At 41.6% G+C, this 24,472-nt stretch overlaps 1 protein-coding gene across 4 annotated transcripts in view; it reads left to right on the top strand.

Annotated features, from left to right (window-relative positions):
* The window catches only part of SUSD1 (sushi domain containing 1), a 113,567-nt gene that overhangs the window by 27,744 nt on the left and 61,351 nt on the right, over nt 1-24,472 (top strand). For all 4 annotated transcript variants that reach the window (XM_079112662.1, XM_079112663.1, XM_079112664.1 and 1 more), the window contains one exon: nt 16,517-16,696. In XM_079112662.1, coding sequence (XP_078968788.1) covers nt 16,517-16,696 — 180 coding nt within the window. The remainder of the gene's footprint in view (nt 1-16,516; nt 16,697-24,472) is intronic.

Here is a 24,472-nt window from a genome sequence, read left to right as displayed (position 1 = left end):
GTTTGTGACTATTTATAGTAGTAAAATATTGGAAATAATCCCAAGTGACTATTAATAGGAGATTGGTTAAATAAATTATAGTATATACATAGAATGGAATATAGCCAATAAAAGTTATATTAGAAAAGATTATTGACACACAACTATTAATAGTTTGAGTTACACTGTATTAATAACATGATTTTAATTTTGAAAAAGTTCCTATGTACGGATATGCTTAGAAAGAAGTTTAGAAAACTATTCATCAAATTGGTAGTGGTGATGTTTTCAGTGGAGATTCTAGATGATTTTTAAATTTTATATAATTTGTGTATTGAAGGAATTTTTTTTTCAAACTAGACAAAGTAATAAAGCTGCTTCCATTTTGGAGAAAAAGAAGCAATTTTCACTGAATTTACTGCACAGCTAAGAAATAGTGATGTGCATGGCTAAGTTAGTCCTTTTGATATTCTGAGTTGCCATTCAGGTTCTTCAGCATAATCTGTTAGTTAATGATCATCTTCAAGGTTCTGGAATTTTAAAGGTACATTTTAAGAACTTTCAATGAATCAGTTCAAATGAAGGCCTTAGATTAAAGTGTGCCATAACAACAAAGAGACAGTGAACAGGGTGAAGAGATGATCTACAGAATGGGAAAAAGTATTTTCAAACCCTTCATCAGACGAGGGATTAATATTTAGAATATACAAGGAACTAAAAAACAGAAAAATTGTATAAAAAATGGGCAAATGATCAGAATAGACCTTTCTCAAAGGAAGATATACAGATAGCCATTAAGTATATGAAATGATGCTTAACATCACTAATTATCAGAGAAGTACGAATCAAAACCACACTGGTATCTCGTTTTTTTTTTTTTTTTTTTTTTTTTAATTTAAACCACAGAAATTTATTTTTCACAATCCTGGAGGCTGGGAAGTCCGAAGTCAAGGGCTTTCAGATTCTGTCTGCTGAGAGCCCGTTTTTCCCTAATGGTGCCTTCTGTGCATCCTCACACGGCAGAAGGAGATGGGGACTCCCTTGAGGCTTTTTACATGGGCACTAACACCATTCATGGTGAGGACCCCTGACCTAACCTTATTCCAAAGACCCCACCTCTTAATATGGGGTTTCACACATGAATTTTAAGGATACCCAAGGATTCAGACCACAGAATGCTCAATAAATCTACCTACTACCCATCTACCACCCATCTACCCTCTGCCCGTCATCTCTTATGTTTACCAATTTATTTTGTTCATTCACTAATACAATTATAAAATGCAGAACTTACTTGAATGCAATATAAAATTACTACTTTAAGACCATTTTATTTATTTACTTTTTATATAGGATATTATCAGAAAGATAAAAAACAAAGGAAAACCAAAAAATTTGAGTGACTCTGAGGAAGATGGGGAACTCTTGATGGGACTATAAATTAGTGTAGCCATTATGAAAAACAGTAAGAATGTTCCTTAGAAACTAAAAATGGAACTATCATATGATCTAGTTATCCCACTAGTAGAAATATATCCAAAGGAAATGAGGTTAACCTACAGAAGAGATACCTGCATACTTGTTTATTGAAGCACCATCTACAATAGCCAAGATATGGAATCAATCCAGGTGTCCATCAACAGATGAGTTGATAAAGAAAATGGAATATATACGCACAGTGGAGTGTTATTCTGTGATGAAAAAGAACGAAATCCTGTTATTTGTAGTAACATGGAACCAACTGGAAGACATTGTATTGAGTGAAATAAACCAGACACGGAAAGACAAATACCGTATGATCTCTCCTGTATGTGGAATCTAAAAAAGTGAATGTCATAGGACTAGAAATTAAAATAGAGCCTAGGAAAGGTAGGAGGAAGAAAAAATAGAGTGAGGTAAGATGGCAGGTACTGAAGGATAGTTAGGTAGAAGAAATAAGTTCTCTACAGCACAAGAGGTCGACTATAGTTGACGACAATTGTTTGTGTATTTTATAATGAACTAGAAAAGAAGAATTTGAAGGTTTCCAACACAAAGAGGGAATAAATGCTTGAGGAAGTGGAAATGCTGGTTCCTGTGATTTGGACATTACACATTATATACGGGATGAAATTTATCACACTGTACCTCATAAATATGTATATTATTATGTGTTGATTAAAAATAAATAAAATGTACCATAATGCACATCAAAGCACCCTCCAAGAATTTATATAGCGAACTTCATGTAAAGTAATTTATTACTTGGGAAATTAGTAGTCATCTGGCTGAGAACGCAGAGTTATTTAGAGAGTGCGTGCTACTTTCCCCTAGGAATGGATCTTTAAAAACCTGCTTCTGTTTTCCTCCTCTAATACCTGTTCCCTTGCAGGCTGGCGCCCTCCTCTTCCTCCCCCGTCACCACATGGCCTGGGCTTCTCCCTGCCTTGTCCGCTCCTCTTGGAGCAGACACACCCCTTCTAATTTACGCTTCAGCCTTCTTTGGGGCTCCAGAATCTGGGCCATGTGCCAGTTGACACTGTATTTTTAGCTCAGTGTTATGAAGCCGCAGGAATTGGGAATTTCACAAAACACACTCACAAACTGTGAATGCGGTTGCTGCTGAAGAGCAGCAGGCTTGTGAAATGGACAAAGCTGTGACACGGACCACAGCTTCTGTGTCTGATGTCGGACTTCCCCATCAGAGAGGTGCAGTTGGTGGACCATCGTGTTGACCTTCTCCAGGTCACTGTGTCCCTGAAGGATCTGCTGCCTTGGCAGGGGTGCCTGCAACACGGGACCCCCATCCTAAGGTCTCAGAGATGCAGCTGGAAGAGAGGCTCGGAAGCTTCCAGGGCCCCATGGGGGCCCCAGTTCCTATTTGGGTAGGAATGTCTCGAAATGCCAGTCAGACATTTCCATTAATTCTCTGGAAAAGGTAGAATTTCTAACTTGCATGTCCTAGTTTCCTATTGTTATTATTTTTTCAATTTTCAGAAAATATGCATTTTAAAGAACTTAATAGTTTTGAATTTCAACCAAGCCAGGAGCAAGGGGAGGTTATCACTTTAACTGTTATTGTTACAGAGCTGGGGCCTTCTGAGAAACCAAGGCAGCGTGAAGACCCCCTCTGTGATTTTGTGATCAAGTCAGAAAGAGTTCAGAATAACAGAAGTGAGTTTATTGAAGGGATAGGAAAGAGAAAATGTACACTCTTAAAGGAGAGAGTGGGTCCTCTCAGAGAGGAGAGGGACAATATGCCTCTCCTGCACTCCGGTTTTATTGGGGATCTCAGAGAAGTTTCCACAGAGTCCTGCCCAGGTCCACCTCACCTCTTGACTTGTGACTGACTGCAGGGTGACAGTAGACTTTCAGGTTCCCACTACCATGACAACTCTAGGTCACCTTGTCCCATGCTGACTAGTTCTAATTGGATTCTTAACCAGACATTCTTACAGATTTTATGGTTAGGAGGAACTATCCTTATCTCCCAGAGTTTTAGGATCTGGTTGCAAGTCTCCCCCTTCAGGGTACTTTGGGTTCCTCTTATCAACAGTAGTTCAGACCTGCATTTCTCCTACAGAAAGGAATAGTTTGGGGAGGAATGTGACATCCTGTCTACTTAGGCCAGGCAGGGCTGCAGGGAGATTGCTTCTTGGAAAAGAAAGCACGTGGGTGTCAGCACAGTGGGCCCATTTGATAGAATTATTCTCTTAGCCTTGTGTTCCCACCATCCTGATCTGTCTGTCCCTTAACATTATCACCAACAGGAAATCTAGAGTTCAGGTCTAATGCTATATATGGTAGAATCTGGGACTAAGAAAGTCTAGAATCTGTCAGAAAGTCAAGGGTCAAATGTTTCCTCTCATATGCAGAAGCTAGAGCAAAATAAGGGGAAAAATGGGGCAGGAGGGGGTGCGGATCCCATGAAAAGAGAAGGGAGGTCAGTGGAGTAGAGGAAGGGAACCCAGGGGCAGGGAGGCGGGAAAGGAAAAGGGAGGAACTGCGAGGTGATATTGACCAAATTAAGCTGCGTACATACGTGAATATTCCACAGGGAATGTCACTTTTATGTGTGTCTACAAAGCACCAGATAAGGGCTGGGGCTGTAGCTCAGTTGGTGGAGTGCTTGCCTCCCATGCACAAAGCCCTGGGTTCAGTCCCCAGCACCACAAAAACCAAGAACCAAACAAAAAGAACAGAAAAATAGAAGGAAGACCGGTCGAGAAGGGGGGAGGAAGAGGGGAGAGGGGGAGGCAAGAGGAAACGCTGGGGGCTGAAATGGAGCAAATTATATTCTAGTCTGTACGGTTTTGTCCAAATGAACTCTACTGTTGTGTGTAACTATAATATACTGATAAAAACATTAAAGAAAAAAAGAAAGAAAAGGAAGTCTAGAGTCTGAGAGGGGACAAAGACAGTGTACTGTTATCTGTCAGGTGGGTGAGATCCTGGTATTCTGTGGGAAGATTCCTGAAAGATCAGGAGAGGTTGGATGGGGAAGTGGGCAGTTTCGTTGAAGAGGTGTGTGGGCCCTTCCCATTGAGCACAGGGCAGTTTGCCCATATGTAGAAGGTCCAGTGAAGACCCATTATGGTGTTGGTGGGCCAGCCGAAGGATTCTGGGAGCATCTGTCTTCACATACGCTCCCTTCCCTTACGGTGCCTGATTGTCCTTTTGGCTGGGTATTCTCACCCTCTGTGTGTCTGATATGACCAGTCCCCTTAAGAATCCATTTACAACAGGGCATGGTGGTGTGCATCTGTAAGCCCAGCAACTCCGGAGACTGAGGCAGGAGAATGGTAGTTTCAAGGCCAGCCTGGGCAACTTAGCAAGGCCCTATCTAAAAAAAAAATCCATTTCTATGCTTGCAACTCTCCAGCCTGCTCCTCACATAGCAGCAAGAATGAATGTCTCACTGAAGCATTGACATGGCCATGTATTAAGAGCAAAGTCTGAGCTCCTAAATGAGGCCTTGTAAGCCAAGAAGGGTTTGGCCCTTTGGCTTCTCTAAGGTTAAATCCCCTGTTATTCTCCCCCAGCCAACATGTCAAACTTATCAACTTCAGGGCCTTTGCACATGCTTGTCTTGCAAATTGAAATACTCATCTCCCTGCTTTAAATTTTTTTTCAAATTGTGATATATATGATATATGTGATATATTTGTATATATACATAATGAAGCTTGTCACTTCAACGCTTGTAAGTGCACAACTCAGTGGCATTAAGTACATTCACAGACACCATCCATCTCCAGAACTCTATCATCCCAAACAGAAACCCTGTACCCAGGAGTGGGTGTTGTGGCTCAGTGGTAGAGTGCTTGCCTAGCACAAGTGAGATATAGGATTTGATCCTCAGCACCACATAAAAACGAACAAACAAACAAATGTAGTTTTGAAAAACAAAAAGAAACCCTGAACCCTAAAGAGTAATAGCTCTCCATTCCATACTCCCTGCAGCCCCTTGTAACCTGGCTTCTGTTTTCTGTCTCTAAGAATCTGCCTATTCTAGGAACCTCCTATGCGTGGTACAGTAGTCGTCTTTTATTGTCTTCTTTCATTTAGCATAGCGTTTCCAAGGTTCAGCCATGTTGCAGTGAGCATCAGAACTTTGTCTCTTAAAACCTGAACATATTCCATTGTCTCTATATACACATTTTGTTTATTCATTTCTCAGTTAATGGAACCTTGCTGGTTTTTCCATAAGCCAGCACCATCTCATCTTTCAAGTTTCAACTTGAATGTCACCTCTGACATTGTTCTGTCTTCATACCAATGTGTACCTATGTTATTTATAATTCTTGTAGCTTGTGTCAGTCTTCCCTGCTGGGGTGTAAATCTGGGAGCTCTGTAAATCAGAGACCCTTCTTCCGCAGGGTCTCTCCAGCACCTGACCCAGTGTCTGGTGAACCTGAGACCTGTGGAGCCCTGGACCCCCTCAAAAGGTGGCACAAACCCTGGCAGACATTGTGGGGTTGGTCAGGTCTTGTGGAGACCCTGGCCTCCTGTTTTCTTTTTCCCTCATGTCCTTTCCTGATTCTGAGTCTTCTTTCGGCTTCTGGACCTTCATGCTTGCTTCTCACTTGGCATTACATCTCTGCTTTGATCAAGCAGGAGCAGAGAGAGGCCTCAGGGCTTCTGTAGAGGCCTCAGGTTCTGTAGAGGGGGCCAGTACCTGAAGATGAATGAGGTTAATAGATGGATTTATTTCCTGTTTCACAGAGGAGTTTATCTTAGGCCACTAGCTGTGTACCAAGATGAGAACTCAAAGCACTTTTCCCACTTGCAATTTTGATGTAAAAGCAGTCAGTAAACCCTGGAGGTGGGAGACCAGGAGGAAGGCGCTGGAGTGCCCTAGGAGAGATCTGGGACGAAGGTTCCTTTCTGGGCAGCACACTCTCAGACCACCCTGAGGGGGTTGATGGTACTCAATCAACTCTTGATCTTCCTAGATTTTCTTAGTTGAGCCAGGTCTCATCTTTACAAAGTTTAGACGGGCTTGAAACAGTTTGCATACAAATTGGAAAAATGCATTCAGGTAAAGTGGGGAAGGGGGCAGGTAAGTTTCATTGCTGCTGAAGTTTTAGAACTCATGTAGAAAGGATTCTTTCTTTCTTCCATTCCTGCCTCCCTCCCTCCCTCCCTCCCTCCCTCCCTCCCTCCCTCCCTCCTTCCTTCCTTCCTTCCTTCCTTCCTTCCTTCCTTCCTTCCTTCCTTCCTTCCTTCCTTCCTTCCTTCCTTTTCTTCTTCCTTTCTTCCTTTCTTTCTTTCTTTTTTTTTTTTTTTTTGAGATGGGAACACTCTGTGTCTCCCAGACTGCCCTCAAACTCCTGGGCTCATATGATCTTCCTGCTTCAGCCTCCCTCGAGGCTGGGACTAGAGGTGTGTGCTCCTGCTCTTGGCTGTGGAAAGAATCCTGAGACCACATCTGACCTTAGCATAGAAGAATGGCATGGTTGACTCGCGACATCCACTGTGGGTGACAGAGGATGGAGTGGCAGCATGCCCATTTGTGTTTAGCACCTTTGTTCCAGGCGATGGGAGGTTTTGTTCATTTGAAATTACGTCTTCTGGTACCTCATTATATATGGATCTTATAAAATATTTTAGTAAACTATATTGACTCGCTTTTAAAACCATTTTAAAAACTGTGTCGACTTATTCATAATGGAGTTTACGAAACTGTACTGACTTCCTCGCGGCATGCAACAAATCTCTTGGGTTACCCTTTTGCTGAGTAGATGTCATCAAAATGTGTCTCCGTGTTTGTAGGTGGTTAGATTCGCTTGGTTGTGCACAGTCCTCAGTGACTGAGGACGTTGGTTGTAAGACTGCCAAAATGGGAAAACATGAGCTTTAGAGTCAGAAAACCCTGTGTGAGTTTTGGCTGAGCCACTTGCTAAGTTGTGTAACTGCCTCTAAAACTCTCTCAACTCGTTTCCTTCTGGAAGGGATAAAATGTGTTTCATCCCTTGGTTCGTATGAAGCTTTAATGAGGGAATAAATATGAAGTCCTGGGCACTGGGCCCAATGCAGAGTAGCTGCTGGATCAGTGTTGCTATGATAAACAAGAGGAGTGGCAGGTGTGTTTTTAATAGAAATTTAAGATCTGTTTGAAAGTTCCTGTCATAAAGTAGGAAGGTCTAAAATCCTTCAATTCTACTGTACCTTATGTATTTAAGTTCAGATATTCCATGTACAACTAGAACATTAAAATGAGTGGTTCCAGTGTTATTGTTTGAAAAAGAGAAACATTCATATGTAGCTCAAAGCTCAGAAGCTGTGATCACCTCTACAGATGGAAAGTTCTTGCAGGAACTGCGCTGATGACCCCTCGCCCTTCCTCAGGCTCTTGATTTTGCCCACCCTCTCACCTCCTCTGCAGTTTCTGAAGTGTTTGGGTTCTAGCTGTTTTCTCACAGACATCATTTATTGACAGGGTTGTGGTGTGAAATGGAAAATTTTCCTCCAAATGAGCTCTCTCTATGAATCTGATTTGAAGAAAATGCATTGTTAGTCAAAGATAAAACTCATGGAAGATTTTGGTTTATAAAATGCATCAAAAATAATTTTTTGTCCTTCTGTGGCCTTGAGTGCAAGTGGACTTTTTGGTCCTAATGAGCTCTTTAGTTTAGAGCAGCTAATAAACTGCTATAGACACTGAGCTTCATAGCCTGCTGTAACCCCTTTTCCTTTGGTGGTTGCAAAATTCAACTTACCACATATTGAGAACTTATATTCCAACCTCCAACATTGATTTTATATATACATGTGTGTATGATATATAAAAATTTATACATACATATGTATTTGTACATGATATATACAAATTTAGTCCCCAATTACCTTGGAACAAGGGTCTAATTATATGTAGTCAAATTCAAAACGTGCTATAAGATAGATGACACTTTGTCATAGTTTACAGTTTTCAGCCCAGTTCTTTTTTTAATTATTGCATTATAATTAGACATAGTAGTTAGGTTCTTTTTTTTAACAACAACAACAACAAGAGGTGGGTCCTAGTGGGAGGTCCTAGAGGGCACTGCCCTCAGATGGCATTGAGGTAGTTCTCATAGGACTCTGAATTAGTTTTGACAAGGGTTTTTATAAGAAGAGCAAACCTGGCCCCGCCCCTCTCTCCTGGCTTCCTGACCTGTGATGTGACCTCTCCCTCTTACACAAATGCCTGCCATTGTGATGGCATTCACCATGGCTTTCACCAGAGCGGAGGAGATGCTGGCGCTGGTGTCATGCCCTGTAGCCTCCCGAAGTATGAGCCAAATAAACCTCTTTTCTTTATAACATATCAGCCTCAGGTATTTTGTTACAATAACAGAAAACTGATTAATATAGTACATACGAATGCATTTCTTCCTTCTTGACCCAGATTATAGCATAGTATATGTTCTCTACATCCCACTTAGCTTTTTTCACTTGCCGATAGATCTTGCAGGCTTCGGTGTCAATATTTATAGTTCTGCTTCATTCTTTTTAGTAACTATGTAGCATTTTCTCCTTCCCTTCCAATATACATTTAAATAGTTCTGCCTTTGTTGTAACAGTGCATAGAACAAATCAAAATAATTACCCTGTCCCATTCTTTGTTTTTTTTTTTTTTTTTTTTTAACCTCCATGGGGATTTTAAATGGAATTGTCTTGAAATGTATAGATTTAATTTGAGTGGAAGGAAAATCATTTTGCTCAAGTCTTCTCAACCAGCCACCTGGAATGTTTTTTTCTTTTCTTTCCATTTAGTTAGAAGAACAAACTTTTACATGGTTTGGATGGGCTTTTTTTTTTTTTTTTTTCATCAGCGAAGATCTTATTCTTTTCTTTAGAATTATTCCTAAAAGACTTTCTGTTAATACTGAAAATGGAAATTTAAAGTTTCATTTGAGGAATTTTTTGATGCTACCCTTACTCTTATTTTTTAAATTTGTTCTGGTTAGTTATACATAACAGTAGAATGCATTTAGACACATCATATATGAATGGAGTATAACTTCTCATTCTTTGGTTGTACATGGTGTGGAAATAGGCCAGTTGTGTAGTCATATGTGCACATAGGTTCATAATGTCCGATTCATTCTACTATCCTTCCCACCCCCATACCCCTCCCCTCTCTTCATTCCCTTCTGCCCAGTCATGCATGCCTGGAATTTGATTTCAATCCCCTTCCCTCCACCTTTCCCTCCCCTATTTTCCTTCCTCTATTCTACTATTCTACTGATCTTCCTTTCACTTGTTTACTTACTTTGTTTTGATTGATACTTTCTACATACACTAAAGGTGAAATTCCCTGGTGTATATTTATATATGGATAGAACGTGATTTTGTTAAATTCATTGCATATTTTCATATTTCCTCCCCTTTCCTGTTCCTCCTCCCTCCCTCTCCATCTTCTTCCACTCCACTGATCTTCCCCATTTATGATATCCAACCCCACCCTGTTCTTTCCCTTATTTTGCTCTAGCTTCCACATACAAGAGAACACATTCCGCCTTTGCTTATCCGAGTCTGCCAGTCATCCTACATCTGAACATCACAAGGTGGATGTTCATAATCTCTGTCACTTACATGGCTGCAGGGGGCACTTTAATAATATGGGAGAGAGGCACAAACAAGCCCATGAGGAAAGTACAGGTGTGGTGTTGAATTACCTGAGTTGGAACCCGAGCGCAGTGTTGATTTTGGTGGTGACCTACTGAGACCACTTGGCCCCTTACCACTGCCACCTTCCACTGGTTTCCTGATGAGACAGACACTTTTGATTCGATTCTAAGGCATGACAGACACTTATTCCTCCTGTTGGGTAAAGATGAAAACTTGACCTTCATGTGATTTTGTCCAGTTTTCGCACTTGTTTCTGCTCTTCTAAAGAACTTCGCATCTTGTGCTTTTTCATTTTTCTGAGAAGATTTGGGGGAGGATCGATACCAATAAGTGGAATAGCTCTATTACTCATTCCCCTGGCAGTTGGCCAAATGTCTGCCACAATTTATAGACGTTTCTGGTCAGTTTTCTTTTTTAGCTTGTTATTTATTGATCTCTAAACAGTCTTAGATGAAGCCTCCTATTACTGTGTTATTTCTGTCATCAGTCGATGTTATTGTGCTGATGTTCATGATAAACAGCAGCCAGTGTAGATGACATTTGTGACACAATCAGTTGTTGATTAGATGCCATAAATTACCTAAACCTATCATCTAACAGAGTTCCTTCTGGAATATTTTCTTGGGTAGAATATTAAAGCTAGCAGAGTGGATACACTTTTTACCTTCAAGATATCAGATAAACATGATGTTATAAGTTTGACCCTTGAAACTTGGACAACACATTTTCCTCCCAGGGAGACCTATTTCAAAGTTGATTCTTGGAATAGAATTGCAGATAGTGGGAAGGAAGGTAATACAGATAATGGTAAGGAAGAATTCTCAGCCATGCTCATAATTAGTTGACTGTATTCCTGATGCAGATTCAAACGCTGTTACTTAATAATATAATTAGCCAGAGAAACATGTAGCTTTAATGAACACCCCTATGCATATGCCATGCAAATTTGTGCTGCTTATTTTTTCTTTCCTTTGCATATAAACTGTTTTATTTATTATTTTATTTCCTTGTAATATGGGGAAGTTTCATGTAGAATTATATTTTTTGTTATCTACTGTGGCCTCTGTTGGAAATACCTACTTTCCAGTTGGTCTGTGTAGAAGTGGCAGTGGCTTCCATCTCTCTTAAGCATAGTCAGAGTGTCTGTAACAGGGCCATGTTCCAGGCCAGACCCTCATATCACGGTTTTAAATCTCGGTACCAGGAAGATTTGATGGGGTCATGAATCTATAGGGGGAGTCTAATTTCCAGCAGCTCTGGGAAAGTTCTCAGACAAGATTGGGTGGGGGGGTTGTCATAGAACCCTCTGGACTGGTTTGAATGTTCCATCCGGCTCCCTTTGCTCTCCAGGTGTTAACTAACCTGAAGGTCAGCCCTATCTGGGGCCCAGAGCTGACCCCTTCATTGTGAGACTGCCCAGACTGAATGGACCTGAATGTCGGGCTCCCACAAATCACGGTTTGAATATTGACTCTGTATTTCACTGGTAGCTGACTTTTGAATGTGTCATAAGCTCTTTAGGGCCTCTGTATTCTATCTGTAAACTACTTGAGAGGGAAAAAAGCTATTTCCCATATTTTCTCTGGGAAGTAAGCAAGATAGTATATCTCTAGCAGGCTTCTTTGCGTGTAATAGGATTTCAGTAAGTGCTATTGTTTTTAAACTCATTGAGGCTTGAGCAAGTTTCCTAGAATTCCCTGGTGCAAGGCTGATGCTAGTTTTTATGGGGTTCTTTCTCAGCTACTTGGTGTTGGTAGGTGTGAGTTACCTCTGCTGGATAATAAACACAGAGGTCCTGTCTGTCTTGTTATTTATACTTGTAATTTAGTGATATCTGTTTCCTTTCCTCAGGGCCTGTTATATCAAAGTAGTTCTTATTGCAGCTTGAATAATGATAAAGTAATAGCAAGCTATCAACAAACAACTGTGCATTGAGTATTTACTATGTAAAACATGACTTCAAGTAGGCATTGTGGTATGAGAATTATAAGCGAAGTTTCTGTGTTTGGGAATTGTCCATATATTTGGGAAGACATATATTCATGAAACACTAAATCCCCAAGGCCAAATGAAGAGCATAGATAATATTTGTATAAACAAAGATAATACTATTTACTCATTGTATCTTCAAGTATAGATAATACTTTTTTTTTTTTTTTGGTACTAGGGATTGAACTCAGGGGCACTTGACCACTGAGCCACATTCCCAGTTCTATTTTGTATTTTATTTAGAGACAGGGTCTCACTGAGTTGCTTAGTGCCTTTCTTTTGATGAGGCTGGCTTTGAACTCGTGATCCTCCTGCCTCAGCCTCCTGAGTGTGCACCATCGTGCCCAGCTAACACTTATTCTTTTTTTCCACATTTTTTGTTGGTACATTATAATTGTATGTAGTGATGGGATTTATTGTTGCATATTTATACATACATACAATCTAAGAGTGTAATTTGGCCAATGTGACTCCCCAACATAGATCACACTTATTCTTCATTCCACCCCGGTCTTACCTTCACATCCAGTCCACCAGTTCTGTTTCTGGAATACATCTCAAATCTATCCTTTTCTTTTCATCACCATCTTGGAAGTCTGTGTGGACATCATCATCTCTGTTCCACTACTGTTATGGACCCCGACTGATCTCTTTCTCTCTCTTATTTTTTCTTCACTACCAGAGATTGAACCCATGTCAGGAAAGTGCTCTACCACTGAGCTACATCCCAGCAACTCTCTCCTTTCACTCCTGTTCTTTCCCCATACCTTCTTTACCTACTAGTCCAAGTGTTCTTTTAGAACCTAAGTTGGATTATCTCATTCCTTTGCTCAAAGCTCTCCTAGAGTATTCAGTTGCTTTTAAAATAAGATTCAGGCTTTTCCCCAAAACTGACAGGGCTGTTTGGCTCTCTACCTTCATCTCCTGCTCCTCCTTCTCCTTATGCTTCAGTCACTTTGCCCCTTTTGGGATACACCAAGAACTGTCTCTGTCTCTGTCTCTCCTTTTCTCTCAGGGCCTTTGCATTGGATATGTCATTGGATTAAAATGTTCTCTGGTCCTAAACGTGGCTGGATTATTCTCATCCTTCAGGTCCTAACTCAGATGCTACCTCTTCAGAGAGATCAAAGCGTTCCTAACCATTCAATTTGAAAAGTCTTTCCCACCCTCTTACTTTATCTTCCTACATAACTTTTACCACAATCTGAAATTATCTTGTTAATTTACTTTTTCTCATCTATTGACTCTTTCCCTAAGTTCCATGAGGGCAGTGATTTTGTCCATTTTGTTCACTGTGGTAGTGACTAGCATGTACTAGGTTCTCAATAAATACCTGAATAAGTGAACAAATTAGCATGGGCCATAAAAGGTCAGAGGACCATAAGTCATGACTCTGTGAGTCATGGAGCATATTAGGCAATGAAAAGGGTTTTGTCAGGTCTGCAAGAGGAGTATGAACCCAGGTGGAGGGAAGTGAGCTGAGGTGGGAGGGCAGATACAGTAGGATTCAGGGAGGGGGCAGCCCTTGATTCCTTGATTCTTGGGCATCTATAACCACCTTTGTGACTTTGGGTGTTATTTGACCATTTGAGCTGTCTTCACCTGTAAAAGTGAAGGGGAAACAGCCCTTCCTAATGGTTTATACTTGGAGTTCTATTGGAATGCATGTAATGATAATTGGTAGTCATTCATACCAGTATTTAATTCAGATTGGAGGTCTGTAGGAATGTGAATGCCAAGACTTTAACTCAGTTCTACTGAATCGGAAGTGTTCTGAGTAGGGGCAGGGTAGAACATCAACTCCAGTACTTTTCCTAAGTTCCCTAGGAGTTTCAGATGCACAGCTGCTGTTTAGAACTGTGTGTTAGAATTCTCTCTCAACATCTCTGGCTATGGGACTGGCCAACCTGACTAACTCTGTGATGGGAATTCAGTCACATGTTCAGGGCTCCACTGGGCCATCTACTTTAGCTTCTCAACCTTAGTTTCTAGAGAGGAAGTCAATGACTTCTTACTAATCTGGTGATTTTTTAAAAGAAAAATATTTTTGCTATTATATAAAAAAATTCTTGCAGTTACAACTAAAGTCATCGTACCTTCCATTACTTTTGAACATGTCCAAGATGGAAGCCAGCCTAGTTGGCTATCATACTCTTGTTCTTTTAAAATCTACAGGTCTTCCCTAATGCAACTACCTGTTGCTGGGATACCTCCCCAGCCTCTCCACTGAGCTCTTTAGGATTCCAGCCTCAAGGTATACATACCTACATAAACATCGGTGTTCTTCACCGATGTCCACTCTGCTTCCTGCAGTAACTGAACCCTGGCTTAAACTCAAGGATGTTTTGGATGTCAGCAATGGGCAGTCTCACAGAACATTAACCTCCTGCTTGGTTGGTTGCTTATGTACACACCAATATACTCATGCCTTGGAATGTTTTGGGCTAGTAAATATGTGCAAAGGTTTGATGCTGGGCAAACATGAAGACGGCGGGGGGTCTTGTGTCTGATAAATATGTAAGAAAAGAGAACAAAGCCCTGCGAGCAAATGCAGGATGTGAGAGGCAGACAGAGTTGGAGGCCTCATTCTGGTCCCAGAACTTCTGACTTCATTCTGTCTTGATCAGAAACGAACCTCCTTTTCTTTTAATCTCAGCCGAAAGTCTGGTCAGGTGGATTGGACTGTTGTATTAAAGGGTTTTTTTGATAACTGTGGTGACAACAGATGAGGCCCTGATCTGGGAAATAGCTCTGAGGTCCTGGAACAGGCCGAGCAAGCATCCATAATCAGATAGAGAAGAGCAATTCCATTAAAATCTCTAATTCTGAATCAAGGTTTCAGAGAAGCCACCTGTTTCTAAGGCCAAGCATGGTTGATGGAGAGGTGGGAACATATTCTATCACTCTATTTGGAATGTTTCTGTTTTAAAAGCCTGGATGTCAGGAGTACTTACTTTCCTTGGCTTTCTGTAAATTGAGGAGAAAACAAAAAATCAGAATGAATGCCAGAAGTTTTTTCCCGTTCTGTTTTCAGGCATAACTGGGACTATTGGTTACATTTGGAATCAGGACTGCCGTTTTAAATCTGTCATTCTTTCTTTTTTTTTAATTTTAAAAATTTGTTTATTTAGTTCTTTCTTGAGTAGCATTGTATCCATGAGCTTCCCATGATTGCACAACATGAGAAAATTAGCATGCTTTACTTCTTCCCTACATCTCACTGCTCAGGTTTTATTGAAATAATTTGGAATTTTGTTTCCAAGTCGTTATTTTTTACATTGTTCAGTCTTTAATTCTAAAATTCTTTACTAATATTTATATCAAGCTCTCTAATTCCAATTTAAATGGTTCTGAAAACTTATTTGTACAACTTGCTGATTTCATAGTTCAGTAGTATTTTTCCTAAGACCTGGATGCCCTCTCCCTCTTTCTTAGGATATTTTTCTGATTCATTTTCTGGTTAGATTGTTTTTTTTTTTTTTTTGTTTTTTGTTTTGGTACTGAATTGAACCCAGGGATGCTTAACCACTGAATCACATCCCCAGTCCTAGTTTATATTTTGTTTAGAGACAGGGTCTTGCTAAGTTGCTTACGGTCTCATTAATTTGCTGAGCTGGCTTTGAATTTGTGATCCTCCTGCTTTGGCCTCCCTGGCCACTGGGATTACAGGCATGTGCCACCACGCCCAACGGGACCAGAGTTATTTTTGACATTTTTTGAAAGAATGACACACATTTGGGTTTTTAAAAATTCTAAAATGTGAGGTAATGATTTTATTGTGCTCTTGTGTGAAGTATAGTTTGGTTGGGTCTAACATGGTGATGTCATAGTCTTTCTTCTTCAGATCTCTGTTAATAGTCCCTTGACTGTTAGTAGACAGTTGTAGAGAAGAAATTTCATATCAGTTTTATAATTCTAGGTTTATCTCTCTCTTTGTTACTAATTTTTTTTCTCTGACAGGTTCATATGAATTGAATGTCTAGAAGATAAATGCTTTCTCCATTACTTTGCTTTAAAAAGTCCAGAGTTTTTTTTTACAGATTTCATTTAATATTCAGTTGGCAAGCATTGCTACAATTGCATTATCATCTACTCTAGGAGTTAATGATCTGAAGATACATAGTAAAAGGTTCTAGATGATTTAATATTTAAAGAACCCTGAAATGTATTATTTCATAGACTGAGGAATTCTTTATAAGTAAATAATCTCATATTTGACTATTCTCTATGTATGCATGTTTTGGAAATTTCATAATATTCAGGTGTACCTATTTTCTGTACTTCTTGACATTCTGATTTTATAAACCTACATTTGGATTATTTCATAAAGTTTGGATTTTCTCTTTTCCTACGGGTGTGACCTCTGTCATTGTTAAATGGTTGTTTCTAAAAGGCTGATTGTGGGATTAGAAGTTGGGGCTTATCACTAGTGATGTTTTGCTTCCCTTTGCAGAGATCGACTGTGGCAGCCCTCCTGAAGTGCACAATGCCATCTTGGTGGAGAATCACAGGTCCAGCCTGGGTGGCGTGGCTCACTATGTCTGTCGAGAGGGCTTTGAGAGCCCTGGAGGAAAGATCACTTCTGTTTGCACGTCGAAAGGCACTTGGAAAGGAAGCACTATCACATGCACAGGTACAGATTCCATTCTGCTGGACACCTGTTACCTGGGAACAGAATAGCCAGTGGAACCAGGGTGTGTAAAACTGCCTGATTTTAGCCTCACTCTGTGCTGTGCCTGGCTCTGCCGTTCACCTGGGTGGCCACTTGGCTTTAGATTTGTCAGCTAAATCCTGAAGATTTAGAAGGAGGATTGGGAAGATAAATTGGATAGAATTGTATGCATCCATCTTTTGAAACACTTTAAATCACTGTGATTCCTGTTTCCTTGGCTTAGTTGGCTAAGAAATTTTACACCATGAACCATTTTCTCAGAGGGACATATTCCTAACAGCAAATGTTGGCGTGGCAGCTTTTCGGAGAAAAGGTGACATGATGTGAAACAGGTTTAAGTTTTTATTTTTTTCTTTTATTAATTGTGGTAAAACACAAAATTTACTATCTTAACTATATTTAAGTGTGTAATTCAGTATTAAATAGTGTTATGTATATTCACATTATTGAACACCAATTGCCAGTACTTTTTTATCATTTAGAAATGAAACTTTATGCTCTTAAACAATAGTCCCCCATTCCCTCTCCCTAAAGTCCTTGGCACCCTGCCATTCCACTGTCTGTCTCTTATGAATTTGATTACTTCAGGTATCTCATGTGGCGTTTAGGAATCATATAGCATTCCTTTTTGAGACTGGCTTATTTCACTTAACATGATATTTTCAAGGTACATCCATGTTGCAGTCATATGCTAGAATTTTTTTCCTTTATAAGGCAGAATAATATTCCATTGTATATATGTATATGCTACATTTTATTTATCTGTTCATCTGTCAATGGACCCTGGGTTGCTTCCGCTTTTTGGCTATTGTGAACAATGATGCTATGACTGTGGGTGTACAAATATATCTTTTAGATCCTGCTTTCAGTTAGTTTGGATACATACCTGGAAGTGGAATTGCTGGCAAAAAGGAGTTTTGAGATTTCACTTCACATTCTAGTAGTGCCGTGTGTTAGCTGTGTGTCACTAGGAAAGGCATTATGAGTCTCAGTTTCCTCATCTAGAAAAGGGACGGCGAAAAGTGTGCCTTTCCTTTTTCAAAGAGAGCTGAGAGGGAATCTGATGAGATAATCTATGGGGTGGCATTTTGAAAAGTTTAAAGCACCATGCACAAGCCACTCTTCTCTCTGAATTATGAGCTTCGTGGGAAGATCTCATGAATCAGAAGTGTGCACTTCTACATTTTTCATTTTATCCCTTGGCCTCCAAGAGACAAAGTGGGAAGAGGCAGTGATTCTTACCATTTGCGACAGTTGGTCAAGGAGTGAGACAGAAAGTGGTCACATAGTCTTCAGTGACTCTTGGAATATATTTCTGCATTGCAACTTGCTTGGTTCTGAACACAGGTCTCTAAGGAGTGAAATCTCAAGGTGGCTTTGGTTTGGGTCTCTGGATGGATTAGCAGCAGAATTGTGGTAGAAAGTCTTGGGTCTTGCCAAAAACTTCCACAGGAAAGTCTAGCCAGAGCAAGCAAAACTTGTAGACTTCTGGTGATTATTTGTCCATGGAGTGATGGTTCATAATTTGGGGGAATTGGAATTTGATGAAATCCATCCATTCACTCAGTAGACATCTTTAGTATGCATTATGTATGTGGTTCTTTATGAGGCACTACCCTCTTGTTTCGGGGTCTTAAGCCCCCTCGCCCTTCTCGACCAGCGACAAGGGAAGGGGATACTCCCCAACAAGGTCAGACCTGGATAGGTAAGGCCGACTGACCAACTGCTCCCAGCCCTCCAGGCGGAGGACAATCAGACTCCTCAGGGAGATCCCAGCAGGAACTCGTTTATTGAGGAAATCACACAGCTTTTATGTAGGGTGGGGGGCTAGGTGGGAACCAATCAGCTTAAAGGTCAGCAAGGCATGGGGTGTTCACGCAGGCGAGAGTCCCATAGGACTATATGGCAAGCACGAGCTGATCACGTTCACGTAACTATTGTTAACTAATCCCTGACGGTGGTCTGATTTGTCATTAACTATTGAAACCGTCTTTGAGGCCTTGATCTTGCTCACTCGCCAGGGAGTAAGGAGTCAGCCTGAGTTAGTTAACGTGTCATTAGTCCCAACACTCTTGGAATTATAGGGCAATAGGGGAAACAGAACTTTCTGTCCCTGCAAAAATGCATATACACATGCACATGTAATCTTTTGCAAAGAAACTCTAGGCATTCACGGACCTCTGGAGTCCTTAGGTAGACCATCCTTGGAATAGCTGGGAAACGCAGCTTTGCTTCTTGGGCCCTGTGTGTGCCCTGCAGTTTCTGCGTTCAGTCATCTCCATCATCAGTGCAAAAGGATGTAGGCCAGACTCTGAAATCTTAGAAACAAAATGGATGGGAATCCTGAGACGGAGTTCAGCCTTTGAGACAGGTCTCATTGATTCACCAGAGAAGCCAGGGCAAACCTGAAACCAACATCAAGGATTCCAGGGTCTCCATCTTACTCTTTGAGAAAATTGAGAAGAACTGATGCTGGGCTAGACTGATGGTCCCTCCAACCTGTCGCTGGATCTCTAGCAGCACCTCTGAGCGTTATTTGGAGGAAACAGTCCGCTGCCTCCTGGCAGCATTCCCGACACAGAGCTTCTCGTGGAGTCACTGGGTAAGAGAGCTGGGTATAGCTTTTGGACCATCAGCCTTCTGCTTCATTGCCCAAGCTTCTCTGCCTCCACCATTCAGAATTCAGTGAGGCCCAAGGATGAGTCACCACATGAAAAAACAGTGGATCTGCATGGGGCATAGTAAGCTATTAATTAGCTCATCCTTGTAGAGCACTTTGAAGAACAAACATGTTATGTAACTGCTAATTATAATTACCATCCTCAGCCTGCCACCTTGCACAAAGCCTGTGGCTCCAGCTGTAGCTGTTTCCGTGGGCCTGTGCAAGCTCTGATCTAAGGGAAGAATGGCCTCCTCCCTGCGAGCTGGGATCTTCCTGTGAGGAGGCCTCTGTGCCCTCAGTCTGGATTGGCAGCTAAATTCAATTTCCACAGATAAAGGGGGCGATTTACATGCTGATTAATTCATGGTGCAGCGCAGATGATCTCTGGGTGGGGAGATAGGCGAGGCTTCTAGAAATGTAGCAAGATGCTGATTACCATGGCTCTTGCCTGGCTGCCTCTCTCCCTTCTTTTCCCTGTCTTTCACCCATGTCTTTACCCCGCTTCCCGCCCATCCCGCCTCCCTCTGTGTATTTTGTATTTATCTTCCTCAGTGTTCACTTTGGCTTCCTACTCCCATCTTTGTCTCTCTCCCTCCTATAACTGAATGTTTAGTTCCAAACTGAGTGGAATCATTTATCTCCACTTCATTTGGATTGTTTTTAATCACCTTAAAAAGATTTTTGGAGCCCCTGTTCCTTTGGATTAGCCACGCGAATCCGTCATGTGTTTTTAATGGAGTGTGAACTCTAACGAGGTGGTGGGACTTTCTTCTCGACCAGTTTGGACTAGAAATTCCAGACAGCTGGGAATTAGGCAACCGCTTTAGTGTCTGGAAAAACCCCAGCTTGATGTTGGTGAGTCGGTTTACCTCGGGATCAAAGAGGCTGATTCATTCTTGATAAGGCTGTCCCTGGCTTCCATTCTGCACAGGTCATTTGGTTTTTTTGTTTAGAGTCTGAGTTAATAATTATGAGTTTGACGCTACTCACTCCATCTCTCAAGAGGGTAAAGTCTCCATGGGAACACAGACTGTTCATCTGCCAGGGTCCTTTCTGTGCCCCCTACCCTGCTCTGGGCACTGCTGCCAAGCTGCCAGGCCCTCATTGGCCTCTGTTCCTTCTGTTTAGTTGTTAACCCTCCTCTCTAGCCCACTGAGTGCTCACTTGCAGCTTCAAACATTTCAGATGGAAAAAAAAAGGGTCAGCTGGAATAAATGGGCACATTTATGTAAGTGGCCACATGGTTGATTGTGTCTGAATATGTGAATCGTGTTTGGACCATCAAACGTGATTGCCATTGTTGACTGAGCATCAGCTTACACGCCTGGGGCTCTCCTAGAGGCCTTAATGCTTGATTTTGCTTCATCCGCAGACAAACTCTGAACAGTATTCATTTCATTTCACTGATGAGTAATCTGAGACTCATAAAGGTCGGGCAGTTTTCACAGGGTCATTCAATAACTAGCAAATGGTAGAGGTAGGATTTGAACTCAGGTCTATAAAGCCTGAAAGCCCACTCTCTCTCTCTCCTATGTGAGGGTCTCCCAAGCCTGAATTATTTTCATACCACCCTGATCATGTTTTCTATAGCAAGAGATCATTTACTTGATAGGTTTGTTAAAACAACTTTCAAATATGTATATGTATTTTTTTTTTAGATGGGGTCTGTCTGTGTTGCCCAGACTGGTCTTGAGCTCAATTGGATAGTGTTTCCTCCTCAGTAGCTGGGACTGCAGTCACACAATCATCACACCCAGCAAAACAACTTATATTTTAGACTTACATTTATAGATAAAGAATACTTTGTGGGTTTTATGACATCAAGTGTTTGATGAACTAGGTGTATTTTTTCCAGTATGCATGAAAAACAATACATACTGAACATATAAAAATTTATTCATGTGCCTCCATTACACACTCTAGAGTGTGTGTAATGCATTTCCGGAAAGCCCTACTCTAAGCCATGCTATATCTACCTTTTATATCTAACTTTAAATGAAGACTCAAAGAAGAGAAAAGAAACGTTAAGACATGTATAGCCAAACATGCATTTGTTCAAGGTAGTCACCTTGGAAAATTGTACCCTGATTTCAGTGTTTTTGCCATTATCAAAATGCATTGGTTTTGGATTCCCGGTGTGGGGATGGCCTTTGGTCTATGAGTCATATTAGATGATCATCATATTACTTTTATAATCAGGTATTGTTTCAACTAGAGATGACACTGAGCTTGGCCATCTGTTTGAGTCATGTGAATTCTGAGTGACCTTTTACTGTTTCTAAAAGTGAAGAAAAAGGATATAAAATGGAATCCCTGATTGGCCAGTGGGACTTCTGAAAGAGTGGTAGGTGCCCACCATCTTAGTGCCCTCCTGTCCTCTCCTCAGCTGAAGGGACTCAAGGCATCCAAGAAACCCACTTCTCTCTCTGAGGTCCCTAATGACCACCTCACTGCCAAATTCATGTTCCAGTTTTAGTACTTATTCCTCTTAACCTTTCCAGAACATTTAGTATTGTTGACTATCTGCCCACCCATTCATCTCTCCATTCAGCCAACCAGACAGCATATATTTTTTTGATTGTCTATGTCTAAGGGAGGTGCTAGGGTCTGGGAATGGAGAGGGAAGCATGGTCTTGTCATCATAAAGTCTCACTTACAAATGTGGTAAGTACCACGCACAGAGCACTACTAGACTCTAACAGAATGCCAGAATACTTACTACACGGAGGTACATTGTATGTTTGCATATACACCTGCCCCCAACACAGTCAGAGTAAAGAAAAGACAAAGTACATACTTGTTCACCCATTGAGGCTTTGTTCCCCCCAATTCAATGAGGGTTCCATTGTTGGCTGTAAGGGCCTTTTTTTAAAGTCATCAAGACCTGAGTGTCTTTTAGCTGGGTAGGCCAAAGGCCTATTCTGTCTGCCTCTACCCAAGGTCAAACCTCAGATCTGGACATGACACTGTGGGCACTCCATCAGGGGACAAAACCATAGGGAAAGACACAGAGAGGTAGAGCTTGCCCCCAGGACTGTTGCAACCTGCCCCAGGCCCTTCTTGTTGGAATGAGGAGGTGGTGGGGTAGGAAGGAGATAGCCTCAAGGGGGAGATACTCTTCGTCCCTCACTCTCTTCCACTTCCTGGACCTGCTTTTGCTTAGACAGTCCCCTTCCTCTCCCCTTCCCCTGGCTCCCTTGGATCTTGGTGTTTCCCACTGTCCTCTCTGGACCACCTGGATGTCCCACCTGTACACCCACGACTCTCAAGCCTGGACAGTCACAGCTACCTCAGGTTTAGCACGTTCCCAACACAGTTCCTTCCTCTCTTTCTCACAGGCCCAGTCTGCTCCCTCTTGCATTAGGAGAGCAGTAAACGGAGGCTCATTCAGATGCTCAAGCTCAAGGCTGGCAGTCAGCCTAGCTCTCGGCTGTGCCTTCTTTCCCACCTCCTATTGGTTCTCCTTCAGAATTGCTTCTTGTTTTGTAATAAGTGCCCTGATTCCATCTCTTAACCTCTTGGCCGAGCAGCTTCAATGCCACGGTTCTTGGCTGTGGTGTCTGACACATCTCATTAAGAATCCTGACTACGGCTTCCTAGCTTTATGACCTTTGGTAGGTTACTTAACATCTCTAAACCTCAGTCCTATAAAATGGCACAACAGTATCTAGCTCATGGGGTTATTTTGAAAGTTGGAGTACTCTGCACAGTGTCTGGTTCGTAGTAATGATATATGTTCTCTGCTCTTGTTTTCCCTATTGCTTCTCATGACTGCTGGGGACGTGAGATCAAGTCTATCAAGAGCTATCTGTGACGTATCATAATCACTGAGTAAACAGTATTATATTCTTTCCTTGTGACCTCCAGTTCTGTGCTCTGTGGCTTCCTTCAAAATGCCCTCGAGTGATCTAAGAAACACATGTTCCTGTCATTCCCTGCTTTTAGCACTGTACTGCTCAGAGACGTGAGTCTGCATTTAACACGGCAAGCAATGTCTTCCCAGTGTGGTCCTCCTCCTCAGTCATGTGACATTACTTTCTCACTCTGAATATGCCACTCCCTTTTGCTGTCCCAGGCTTCAGCCATGCTGTTCTGTTTGCCTGTGTGTTTTCCCTCTCCTTAACTTTATTTTTTAGCTTTTTTTTTTTTTTTTTTGCGGTACTGGGGATCGAACCCAGGGCCTTGTGCTTACGGGCAAGCACTCTATCAACTGAGCTACCTCCCCAGCTTTAGTTGTTGATGGACATTTTTAATTTTTTTTAAAAATTTATACGTGGTGCTGAGACTCGAACCCAGTGCCTCACACATACTAGGCGAGTGCTCTACCATTGAGCCACAACCCCAGCCCCCACCACCCTTTAACTATTTTCCATTAGGGTTATGAGCTTGAGGACGCTGGCTCTCCCGGGTCCTCCAGTGAGAGTTCACGTCCTTTGTCTCTACACCTGTGATACTTGTATGTAGTTTTGTAATACTTCTGAGTTGCAATTTACCTGCACCTGTTTTCTTCCTCCATTAGGCACTGTGATCCTCAAGGGAAGGGCTGGCGTTTAGATCATTGTCACAGTCCAGAGGTCGGCATGGTCAGATCCAGTGTGCTTGGTGGCCATATCATTAGTGGTGAATAGTGAATGGAAGAGCCCTGGAGATAGTTCCAAAGGAGACTTCCAGAAATGTTTTATTAGTACTATTGGGAAAAGGGTGTATCTCCTCAGGTGTTCATTTTTAAAAAGGCAGCATTAATGTAGAGGTTTAATATCTGACATGTTTGAAAGAAGTGTTTCCAACAGATTTGTAAATGCCTGAAGAGAAAATTCACCAAATTTTATTAAACTTCTCCTTAGGATGAAGCATCTGACATCTCTATAATCAGATCTGGGTCCTATCTGTGCAGAGCGTGGCATAGGTGGAGGCAGATGGTGTCCTTGAGATGTCGTCTGCATTTGTCATGATGAATGAGCAAAAAGGAAGGACAAGGAAGGAAACCCCTTCCTTATCTCTGCGTGGGTGACCGAGGGACCCAGAGTAAGGAGGAAATTTGCTTTACTGGCAACTCAGAGAGAAGCTGAGTGGTG

This window comes from Sciurus vulgaris (assembly GCF_902686455.1).
Source record: "Sciurus vulgaris genome assembly, chromosome: 15".
Taxonomy (NCBI): Eukaryota; Metazoa; Chordata; class Mammalia; order Rodentia; family Sciuridae; genus Sciurus; species Sciurus vulgaris.
Note: the sequence above shows the minus strand (reverse complement) of the source record. Positions and strands in the feature narration are given on the sequence as shown.